We start from the raw sequence: 12,185 nt of genomic DNA on the forward strand, positions 1-12,185 counted from the left end.
AAGGAGAGAGAGAGACTGACAGGGTCCGTGGGATAAGAGTTTTGAAAGAGATTTCCAGCTCCCTCATCTGCCCAGACAGATGTATTACTGCACTGTGGGGAGAATCACTTTCCTGTGGACGAGACGAGGATCAGACAGAGGAAAACCCAGTTCCTGACTCCATGTCCCTCCTGCTGGGGTGTGGCTGTCATGGGGTCAGTGTCAGAGGGAATCCTCGAAAGGGACTCCTTTGGTTCTGCTTTTTTCTGGGATTGCGTTCAGAGACTTTGTTTTGGGATGCGGGAGGGAGAAAGGAGGTTAAAAGTGTGTCTGTGGGCCTAGCCTGGCAGGAGGGCCCAGGTCTCTGCTGTAATCCAGAGATTGAGCATTTTCTCAGCACGGCAGAATCTCGGATCTCGCTCTGCAGGGAAAGAGCCCGGGGGAAGCGTGATGTGAAATGAACTAATGCCCGTTCCTAAACTTCTACAACAGCCCTTCTTGCCCGGCCAGGTTGCAGAACGACGCTCATGTTTCTTTCCGGTTCATCCCGTCCTCCCATGGGACAAGGCAGCGACATGGCTGCAGAGGAGCCAGCTCAGGTAGGGATTATTGTGGGGGGTTCTGATCTGTTCCTGCAGGAGGGAGAGGGACAGGAAATACACGGGAGAGGGGAAGGTTTGCACCGTCTGGTTTGGAGGTTGGAGTGGGGCAGGAAATGCACAGGGTGGAGAAAGGGAGGAGGCCAGGGGGTGGCAGACCTGCTGGGAGTTGTTTAATAAGTGGCCTAGATTCTAGGAAGAGACCCATGAGGTTCGGAGGTGGAAATGCTCCAATCTGGTGAACAGAAAATAACCTACCTAGATGGGGCTGGGAAAAAGGACCAGACTCGTAGTGCTGGAGCCTGACCCAACTAACCAGCGGGTGCCTTGAAATACGAAGGGGGAAGCCACCAGTCAGGCTTAGGGGAGATTCCCCTGCTTCATATCCAGCTCTAGGAGTGGCTAAGTCATTATGCAAGGTAACCTATTTCCCCTTGTTTTTTCCTGCCCCCCCATCCCCCCGACGTTCTTGTTAAACCCTGGATTTGTGCTGGAAATGGGCCACCTTGATTATCATACACATTGTAAGGAGAGTGATCACTTTAGATAAGCTGTTACCAGCAGGAGAGTGGGGTGGGAGGAGGTATTTTTTTCATGATTTGTGTGTATATAAAAAGCTCTTCTACACTTTCCACAGTTTGCATCGGATGAAGTGAGCTGTAGCTCACGAAAGCTTATGCTCAAATAAATTGGATAGTCTCTAAGGTGCCACAAGTCCTCCTTTTCTTTTCACAAGGAGGAGGGTGTTGGGCTTCCTACAAGAGATCTCTCCCTAGACCCTGCTCGGGGCAGCATCTCCGGTATCAGTCTGTGGCTAGTAGGTGTGTGATGGATCTGCTGGGAGAGAGGAGGGGTGTCTCTTCGCCCCCTCACCCTGGTATTTCCTGGGTGCTCTGAGTGGGGTGGGGGTGGGATTCTCTTGGCTGCGGTCCACCCAGAGTTTCCGTTTGATTGTCTCCTCTCCCCCACGAATAGTGGGGCTGTGAGTGGGGCAGCAGGTCCTGAGTGTGGGGCTCTGGCTCTTTCAGGGGCCGGTGACCTTCGAGGAGGTAGCTGTGTATTTCACCAGGGAAGAGTGGGCTCTGCTGGACCCCACTCAGAGAGCCCTCTACAGAGACGTCATGCAGGAGACCTATGAGACTGTGACCTCGCTGGGTAAGGGTTCCTGTCCCCTCGGTTCTTGGAAGGGGAACGGAAGTGATGAGGTTCACGCCACCCCCACAATGCCACCTCTGCTCTGTCCTGTTCCAGCATCACCCCAGCATGCCAGTGACACACACACGACCAGAGACCCTCCCCTGCTGCTGAACGCTGTGGGAAGAGAGCACAGGAGCAGAATCGCACAGTGTCAAATATCTCCTGTTTGCACAAGTAAAAATGGGGGTTAGGTCCAGCATAACGAACAGAAGCTTCCTACCCCTGGCCTTCTCTCAAACCCTGAGCCTTCTCCACCCAGACCAGAATGTGCTTGGCGTGTAAGAAGCAGGCTGCTGGGGTCAGATGGGCTGGTCCAGGGTTACTGATCACACAGACCTTGAATGCTGGCTGGGGGAATCCAGACAAGGGAGCTCCAGCAGCAGAACATTGAAACTCAGCCAGGATTACAGATGACACAACTCCTCACTGCTCCGGATTGCCCCGTGCATGGGACAATGGCCTCGGTTGCTGGTGAAAATCCTTGAGACCTGGAGAGTTGCTCCCCCATCCGCATGTGCACTAGCCACAATCTACCTTCTCTGCAGACTTGGTTTTTTGAGTCCCTCATTCCTGAAGTCACATGACCCCGATTCTTATTTTTCACATTCTGCTTTTCTAGACTATTTAGAGTCTGTTGCTTCTGAATGATAGTTTCTAATTTCCCAGTGTTCTCCACACCCAGGGATTTTCCTACTCCCTCCCATTGCACTGGACTCACTAGGTTCCCTGGTATTTAAGAATGGCCACACTGGGACAGACCAAAGGTCCATCTAGCCCAGTGTCCTGTCTTCCAACAGTGACCAGCGCCGGGTGTCCCAGAGGGAATGAACAGAACAGGGAATCATGAAGTGATTCATCTCCTGTCACCCATTCACAGCTTATGACAAACAGAAGTTAGGGACACCATCCCTGCCCATCCTGGCTAATAACCATTCACGGACCTGTCCTCAATAGATTTCTCATGGTGTTTTTTGTTTTTTTTTTTTGTAACCCTATTATAATTTTGGCCTTCACAACGTCCTCTGGCAAGGAGTTCCCCAGGTTGACTGTGCATTGTGTGAAGAAATACTTCCTTTTGTTTCTTATAAACCTGCTGCCTATTAATTTGATTGGGTGATTCCTAGTCCTTGTGTTATGAGAAGGAGTAAATCACACGTCCTTATTTACTTTCTCCACGGCAGTTTTGATTTTATAGACCTCTCTCATATCCCCCCTTTGTCTCTTTTCCAAGCTGAATAGTCCCGGTCTTTTTAATCTTTCCCCGTACAGAAGAGTTTCATACCTGTAATCATTTGGGTTGCCCTTTTCTGAACCTTTTCCAATTCCAATATATCTTTTTTTGAGATGGGGCAACCACATCTGCAGGCAGTATTCGAGATGTGGGTGTACCATGGGTTTATATAGAGGCGATAGGATATTTTCTGTCTTCTTATCTATCCATTTCAGAATGATTCCCAACATTCTCTTTGCTTTTTGACTGCCGTGGCACACTGTGTTGATGTTTTCAGAAAACTGTGCCCAGTGACTCCAAGATCCCTCTGTTGAGTGGAAACAGCTCATTTAGAGCCCATCATTTTATATGTGTAGTTGGGATTTTGTTTTTCAATGGGCTGCAATATGGTGCTATCCTGACACCTAGTCCTGCTGAGATCGTGCATTCAGTGATATCCCTGCCCTTCCTGTTCCCGTTCTCATAAAAGAAGAAGAGCATCCAAATGCGTGTTTACCTTCATTCCCTCAGCAGTCCTCATGCGAATCCCTGATCGGTTCCAAAGTGCATTAAAACCTTTGTTAAAGGGTTACCTCCTGGTGGTTATCAGGTCCTGTGAGTTTGTAGCCCAGAAAGACCCCCCTCAGTCAGCTCAAACTCAGCTGTTTATCCCCCAAAAGTCTGTCGTCTTCAGTCTTCTGAATGAGGGGAAATCCGTCACTACCCCTTTCTGCGTTGGGTAAAGCTTCAAAAGGTGGAGCTCTGCATAACCAGCCTTGAGATCTGGCATTCATCACCCTGTAGCGATACCAGCTTGCACAGGAAACCCATCCCGCAGCCCTTCCTGGTATCATGTGGCGCATCTCGGCATCATAGTCTGTGAAGAATTCATGCTTTCAAGGGCTGGCTTAGATATACAGATAACAGTCATAATTAGGGCAAGAGTTTGCAGGCAATGAAAAGAGAGTAATTGACAAACGTGAGCAATATTTAATCCTTTCAAGCCTGAAAGTGCCTTGGGGGGAGGGGACAGGAGCCGGCTGTGTGGGGGCGGTGGGGCTCAGATACTGGGCATTGAGAGCCTAGAGCCAGCTGTGCGCTGGAGAGACGGGGCATGAACCAGCTGTGTGCAGGGAGATGAGCAGGGGAGAGGTGCTGTGGACACGGCCGCGAGCAGCTGTGAGTGCCGTCCTCTCTGCAGCATGATGAGAGAGCCTGGCGTCCCACTGCCGATCCCAGACTTGTATGAGGAGGGAAGAAATTGGCAGCAAGTCTCAACCGCAGCCAGCCTGTGCCCTGGGGAGGAGACGGGTGTCTCCAGGGAGAAATCTGGGGAATTGTGACCCTGCATGCCCCACCCACCCTCTGATCAGCAATTCCGGATATTAACGGTGATTCCAGAAACAAAGAGTAATTTTGGGAAAAAATGCAGTCCTAGCGACAATTTCCGGAAAACACTGGCCCTGGTTGTAACATTAAATCCGATAGTCTCAAGATCTAGGCCTGTGTTGATTAGATCTGTCACTCTGCCTTCACGGAGTTCACTCTGCTGGTGGGTTCTACCCCTTCCCCCATTGTGTGTCTGCCTTGTCTATTTAGATTGTAACTTCTTCAGGACACGGGCCATCAACGCTTCTCGGTTTGTACTGTGCCAAGCAAAATGAGGACCCACTGTTAGTTGGCCCTTAGGCAGTAAGGTAATGAATATGATTTATAATAATCATCTCCTGGCACTTTGAGCCAAGGAAGCCGGCCTTGGGACGTTACTACTTAAAAGTGAGCTGGGTTTAAAAGCATGGAATATTCTTTGTGACAAGTATCCCACAAATTCCACTGACCTCCCTTGTTTTCTTTGCCTTGAGCAGGGTTTCCAGTTTCCAGAACTGATGTGATCTCGCAGCTGGAACGAGGGGAGGAGTCGTGCGTCCCAGACCTTCATGGTTCTGAGAAAAAAGTGCTCCCGAGAGCTGCCTTCATAGGTGAGGCATTGGTTAAACCAACCCCAAAACTGTCGGTGAATACAGGAAACATTTGGGATGCCCTACAAAGAGCTTGTGAGCTCTCCAAGTTCAGGATTGTTCCCTGCAGATGTGGAATCGTTAGGCAGAGGTCACTCATGGCTTCCCACCTATCCTGACTGACAACTGGCAGCAGGTCCCTCCCCAATCTCGCTGTCCCCTGAGATTTCTTCTGAGATACGGACCCAGAACTGATCCCTTCCTTTCTCTCCTCTGGGGAAGGTTGAAGGGAAAATCAGCTCCTGATAGGTTTGATCTGTCCTGTACATGTTTTCGTTCCTTCATCCCTTTTTCCATTCTTCTCTCTGAGATTTCCTTTCTCTCTGGCGCAGGCAGAGACTTACGTCTGGATTCTCTCGGTCTCCCGTCAGGTGTTGGGATGGTGAGTGAAAACGAGGAGGAACCCCAGCAGGAAGACGCTGAGCGAGTAGAAGCCCATGGGATGTTGTCAGGAAGGTCCAAAGGGAATGATTCTGGGAGCTGTGCACGCCCAGAAAAAACAAAAGCCTGTGAGAGTCAGCAGAGGCCAGAGGAAAACTTCGGTAGCCAGTCAGACCTTATTACACGTGAGAGAATGAACTTTGAAGGAACACGGTACACATGCCTCGAGTGTGGGAAAAGCTTCAAAGGGAGCTCGGACCTTCTCACACATCAGAGAATCCACACGGGTGAGAAACCTTACGCATGCTGTGTGTGTGGGAAATGCTTCAAGCAGAGCTCGCATCTCATTGCACATAAGAGAATCCACACGGGTGAGAAACCTTATGGATGCCCTGAGTGTGGGAAACACTTCAAGCAGAGCTCAAACCTTATTACACATCGGAAAATCCACACGAGTGAGAAACCTTACGGATGCCCTGAGTGTGGGAAACACTTCAAGCGGAGCTCACAACTTATTACACATCGGAAAATCCACACGGGTGAGAAACCTTACGGATGCCCTGAGTGTGGGAAACACTTCAAGCAGAGCTCACACCTTATTACACATCGGAAAATCCACACGGGTGAGAAACCTTATGGATGCCCTGAGTGTGGGAAGCACTTCATTGACAGTTCATCCCTCCTCTCACATCAGCGAATCCACACAGGGGAGAGGCCCTACACATGCTCTGAGTGTGGGAAAAGATTCAATCACAGCTCTACCCTAATCACACATCAGAGAACGCACACAGGAGAGACCCCCTACATGTGCTCTGAGTGCGGGAAAAGCTTTAATCGGAGCTCTGTACTGACCACACATAGAAGAATCCACACAGGTGAGAAGCCTTATGGATGCTCTGAGTGTGGGAAACGCTTCAATCGGAGCTCATACCTTATCATACATCGGCGAATCCATATGGGTGAGAAACCTTATGGATGCCGTGAGTGTGGCAAACACTTCAATCAAAGCTCAGCCCTTATCACACATCAGCAAATCCACACAGGAGAGAGGCCCTACACGTGCTCTGAGTGCGGGAAAAGCTTCAATCAGAGCTCTACCCTAATCACACATCAGAGAACGCACACCGGAGAGAGGCCCTACACGTGCTCTGAGTGTGGGAGAAGCTTCAATCGGAGCTCAACCCTTATTAGACATCAGAAAATCCACATGGGAGTGATCTGTAACAAATGCCTTGACTAGGGCTGGCCAAAGGTATTTTTTTCTTTTAAATCACATTTGCTAATTCCCACTTAGTGATCTGTGCCCCATCTTCACCGTGGTTACTCAGCTCCCCCAGATGAGTTGCCTGCTTCTGCTTTTTGCAGCTCACCCTTCTTTGGGGTCAGTCCTGTGATGTTTTCTATCAACTCCTTTCCTTTTGAGTCGAAGGAGCGTGTGTCCCTCCAGCCAGGAATGTTCATCAGCTCCAGGTGGGGGAGAGAGGTTTGTTCCCAACAAGCTACACTGAGGCAAAAACTACCCGTGCCATACATCCACTAGGACTGTACATGGCGTTGGCTGCTTAAGTTAGTGATCTTGGTGTTAAAAGACAATTACAGTTGTCGTGCAGATGCAGCCGAGGTGCAGTGGTTGGCATTAGCTTTCCCCTTGACCTGACCTAAACTCCATCACTTTTCCTAGTCTAAACAAACCCTGAGCATCACAGTTATACTGTTCCCCCATTTAAAAACAATTGTTAGTCATCAAGTTCCCCCACCAGGAACATATTGTTTCATTCCCAGTTGTCACAGTTCATCAGAGCGCTGTTGCTTCAGGTTTTCCTGAAGGCAGATATTTTTACTCCCGTTTTCCTCCCTTAAAATATATTGAAGTATAACAAAGAGCAGGAATAGGGAAGGGAGAGGGAAAAATGTCTTTTCCCCTGTGTAACAACAGAAGAACATAGGGTAAATCAGAGGGATTCTCCATCACCATCCCAATCCCCCTGTTGTTCAATAGGTAAGGTCAATATTTCCCGAAAGGGCTGGGAAGAGGATTCTCTAGTAAATGATTTGGAACTAAGCAAAAGACCCATTCATTTGCCTCCCAAAGCAGTTGTGGCCCATGCCCTGCAGGAGGTTGCTCCTGAAGATCTTCCCTTCCTAATCAGGTGCATGTTGCCTCTTATTTGGGAAATGCAATCCCTTCCTAGGTAGAGATGGGAAAAATGGAAGTGACATTTCTGTTCAGCTCACTCCTGGGAGATGCTGTAAATGTGTAGGAAATGACATCCATGAGGAATGTGATAGAGCTGCAGAAAGACACCCATTTTGAGTAGATACCTGACATTTGGTGTCTTAGAGGGATTCTAAGGCGCACCTGAATTTAGTCCCTTATTTAAATCTGTTGCACCAGATTAAAGAAACAAAAGGGCATATTTGGGGGAGTTCTACCTCAGTATCGCTACTGGTATGTCGTGTGGTTGGTGAAGAATTCTACGCCAGAGCCGTGTAAAATTGCTACAACTAAGGTCAAAGATTTGACAAGAACTCAGGTAGAAATGAGAGGTACGAGTGGTTGATTTTCACCCCAGAGATGGACGCTATGGTGACCTGTGGCCAAGGTAAACTGTTTTTAGAATTGCTCACACTTCTAAGGGATGCCATGATGAAACTGGGAACAACTGTCTTTTACCATTTGGATCCCAAGTTTCCTGAAGCACAGAGAGAAACAGCTGATTCCTTCAGAGCCATGCCATGCCTATGGGTCCCAAACTGGCTGCCTTGCTGGACAAGAAGCACTTCTGTGTTGGTTAAATGATGGTAGCCAATGAGGGAATGTAACAGATTCCAAGTTCAGACTGCAGGATACATGAATGCTGAGTCCAGAGTCTGTGGTTTGGTCTCTTAGTTTTGCTCTTGAGTCTAATGCATGTGTCTCACTTTTCCACCTCCTGCTACTCTGAAAGATTAGAAAGTGTGAAAGTAGAGCACAGGTGGTTTTTCTCATGATGCAGCCTTCCCCCGTAGTGTGAGACCCCTTCCACCCACACTTCTGGGAGAAGACCCAGGGAGAAATGAACCCTCAGAAATGGAAGGCTCCTAGGTTATGGGAGAATGTGATTTCACACAGAGCTCACTGGGTGAAAATGGGAATTAAGAGAAAACTGCCCTAAAGGTTTATAGTTTGTAATCTTTGAAGAAATTGTTACCAGCAACAAGGAAATTGCACATGAAGTTTATTAGTGTAAGGTAAGAGGCTGATTCTGTGATCACTTTCAGTGTTACAGTATAATTCAGGTTTTCTTCTAGCCCCCTCCTACAAAATAGCAAATGGTGGCTAATCCTGCAATAAAAACCTGACTCCAAAGGAATCAGGTTTGGGGGAAAATGTGAGAGAAATAGCATGTACGAGAATAGAGACCCAGTATAGACTGGAATGATTTCTGTTTCAAATGGAATTTATTTGGTAAATTTTAAAATAAATCTTCTGTTGGGAGGAAAACTACTTGAGAGAAGATGTGGAACCTTTTCCCCAGTGAGAGGGAAAGAGCCAGAGAGTTCCCCAGGGCTCTTGTTCGCAAAGCAAAGATGTCACATTAGGCAGGAGATGTCAAGATCTACAATGGTGATGGGCGAGTGATGGGAGCTTTTCTGGGTGGTTGTTGTTTGGTTGTTTTTTTCCATGTAATTTTTGTTTTGTTTTTGCAACTAGTTCTTTTTATAGCTGCTGAGCCCCCTTGTCCTTTTGAGCACAGCTCTTTAACCCTCAGGCCTGGCTCTGGAAACCTCAGAACCGGCTTTGCGTTTTTTTTTTTCATGTTTGCTATCTTTGGAGTTCGCACATCCACACGACATGCCGTTCACAGCAACGGATACTTTGAGAAACCTGCTGGGTGAAGCAGGCCTTTTCCAAACTGACATTGGCCCAAATTCTGCCTCAATTCAGCTGGATTGGGACACGTCTGTGTCAAAGGAGTGGTTCACACCTGATTTGCCCAGAGACCTCAGAGGAGGGGTAGTTAGATATAGGATAAGTAGGAATCGACAACAATTAAGTTAAATATAAAGGTGAAAGACCCTCACCTTGCAGGTCAACAAGCCTGTTCTGTTCTTTCCCTCCAATGCATCTGGCACTGGTCGCTCTCAGGTAGCACACTGGGCTTGACGGACCATTGGTCTGACCCAGTCTATGACCTGTCGTGCGTTCTTATGGAAGTCCTCTGCGGGCTTGTCTACACGGGCAAGTTTCTGCACAGGAAAGCAGCTTTCTGCGGTGTAACTCCCGAGGTGCGCACTCAGATTTCGTGATGCATGATAGGAAGGGGCCATGACAGGGACACACTGCCGTGCGGTGTCAAAATGAAGGAGCTGTGACATGCCTACCACAAGGTGCAGGAGGCAAACTGCTGCTCCATATTGGGGGCTAACTAACCCCAGCATCACGGCAAGAATCTACCTAGCAGCTGGAGAAAAAATATGAATGAGAGTCAAAGACACCTCCACGTGGCCTGTCTCTTCCCCAATCTCAACACCTGGAAGATTGTCTGGAAGACTCAGAATTTGAACTGCAGAGATTGGTCTCAGGCTGAGAGGGAATTCAGTCTGTGTATTAAGAACTCAACATGGCCTGGAGCAAGCAGTGAGTGAGAAAAGCTGTTTGATCCAATTCTTGCTTAGTATATTCAAATTAGAGTTTAGACTGGGAGTCTGTTTTCATTTGTTATGTAACCACTTTTGACCTCTGTGACCAATACTTATACTCAGTTAAAATCTAACTTTCTGGAGTTAATAAACTTATTTTACTATTTTATACTTACTCCTGAGTTTGTCCAAAGTGCTTGGGAAAGTTGCTCACATGACAAAGGCTGGTGCATGTCCCCTTTATTTTTGATGAAGTGGCGAACTAATTAATGAGCTTACACTTTTCAAGAGAAGGACTGAGACGATCGCATTCTGACCTTTTACTGACACTTCTTTAATAACTAAAAAAAAAGAACAGGAGGACTTGTGGCACCTTAGAGGCTAACCGATTTATTTGAGCACTGTCCAGTTTTGGGCCCCACACTTCAAGAAGGATGTGGATAAATTGGAGAGAGTCCAGCAAAGGGCAACAAAAATGATTAGGGGACTGGAACACATGAGTTATGAGGAGAGGCTGAGGGAACTGGGATTGTTTAGTCTATGGAAGAGAAGAATGAAGGGGGATTTGATAGCTGCTTTTAACTACCTGAAAGGTGGATCCAAAGAGGATGAATCTAGACTATTCTCAGTGATAGCAGATGACAGGACAAGGAGGAATGGTCTCAAGTTGCAGTGGGGGAGATTTAGGTTGGATATTAGGAAAAACCTTTTCACTAGGAGGGTGGTGAAACACTGGAATGCATTACCTAGGGAAGTGGTGGAATCCCCTTTCTTAGAAGTTTCTAAGGACAGGCTTGACAAAGCCCTGGCTGGGATGATTTAGTTGGGGTTGGTCCTGCTTTGGGCAGGGGGTAGGACTAGATTCCTCCTGAGGACCCTTCCAACCCTGATCTTCTATGATTCGATGACCCTCCTCCAGGAGTGACAGAGCCTGGCATGTGCTGGAAGAAGCGGGGAGCTCTGGTGCCCACGGACCTGTCCTGGCAGCTTTCTCAGCAGCAAAGAAATCAATTCTCCCTGCCCCTGAGCAACCCACCCACAGCTAATGGCAGCATTGGTGGGGGGTCCCAAGCTTTGCACCAACGTCCACATTTCAGACCTTCCTCTCATGGCACTTTCCATGTGAATTAGGACAAGCAAGCTGGGGAAGCTCCATGTGGTAATAGAAACCAGGGCTGCAGGGAAGGTTTGAACTCACAACCCCAGCAATATTGCCCTTTGCACTAACCACTTGCACCCCTGCAGGGGCTCCTTGGACAGCGCTGGGAAGTCGGCCGTGATCCGTCTCTGTGGTTCGCACCTTTGCCTGGCAATTGAAAGGCTGCCGGTTCAAACCTCACTCAAGCTGTGGCTTTCCAGCAATGAGACTCCAGTCCATTTTAACAGGAAGAAAATCTCCTCTATTCTGGTTTAGCCCCATTTGACTCCTTCTGCCCGTCTTCTTCCTCCCCCATCGGTCCCTTTCCTTCCCCATTGGGGCCATGCAGAGGGGAGCCCCAGTCAGTCTCTGTCACCGAGAGGCTGTATCCCATAAGGGGAGGGAGGGGTCGCTGTAAAGCATTGATAATGGGTGGGGGAGGGGTGTGCGTGGTTAGGGGGAGAAAGTCTGGAGAACTAACAGTGGGGCCCAGAGAGATTCCCCCACAGACTGGGGAGATCCCCTGCTGCCCACCATCACCCAGCTCTGGGAAGAACAACTTGGGATTGCTTGGGGAACCCACCTTTAAAAACACAAGTGTTCCATGCTAGTTACATTTGAATAAGACCAAAGCCGCCTCAAACCCAGTGTCACAGTCACTGGGACGACTTTGTCCTGACATTTTACCGGCCGCAGCCACAAAGCGAGTCAAATTACGGCTCCCGTTCGGCGTCAAGGCTCACAGACGAACCCAGAGGCTTTTCCTTCCTCAGGTTCTGCCGTCATTTCAGTGCTGGCCTGTTCCGAGATTCATCGTTGTGCAAAGCAGCGTCAGGCCCTGAAACTGGACGAGCCCAGAGCAGAGGCTGCCTTCATTTAACCCTCCAAAAACCAACCCGCCAAAACGTGGATTAGCACCCATGCTCCTCCAGCCGCAGGGGAGGCGCCTCATCTGGGCCCCTGGTGCCCATGCTCCAGCAACGTAAGACCACGGGGGCCTGGCTCCACCCAAGTCCGGGGGCCGGTGTCTCCCCCAGCCC

General features: G+C 48.7%; 1 protein-coding gene across 1 annotated transcript; it reads left to right on the forward strand.

Annotated features, from left to right (window-relative positions):
- The first annotated feature begins 536 nt into the window (after positions 1 to 536).
- LOC144930025 (uncharacterized) lies at positions 537 to 6,624 on the forward strand. The gene is made up of 4 exons (XM_078851064.1): positions 537 to 578; positions 1,607 to 1,733; positions 4,851 to 4,964; positions 5,375 to 6,624. The coding sequence occupies exons 1-4, from the start codon at positions 537 to 539 to the stop codon at positions 6,622 to 6,624; spliced, it is 1,533 nt and encodes a 510-aa protein (XP_078707190.1).
- The last annotated feature ends 5,561 nt before the right edge of the window (positions 6,625 to 12,185 follow it).

The sequence above is a fragment of the Lepidochelys kempii genome, unplaced genomic scaffold (assembly GCF_965140285.1).
Source record: "Lepidochelys kempii isolate rLepKem1 unplaced genomic scaffold, rLepKem1.hap1 scaffold_29, whole genome shotgun sequence".
NCBI classification, from domain to species: domain Eukaryota; kingdom Metazoa; phylum Chordata; order Testudines; family Cheloniidae; genus Lepidochelys; species Lepidochelys kempii.

Excerpts from the sequence above, each read along its gene's own strand:
- LOC144930025 (XM_078851064.1), top strand. The coding sequence starts at position 537 with ATGGGACAAGGCAGCGACATGGCTGCAGAGGAGCCAGCTCAG. Across the intron at positions 579-1,606 it reads CTGCAGAGGAGCCAGCTCAG|GGGCCGGTGACCTTCGAGGA; the intron begins GTAGGGATTATT and ends TGGCTCTTTCAG. Across the intron at positions 1,734-4,850 it reads TGAGACTGTGACCTCGCTGG|GGTTTCCAGTTTCCAGAACT; the intron begins GTAAGGGTTCCT and ends TGCCTTGAGCAG.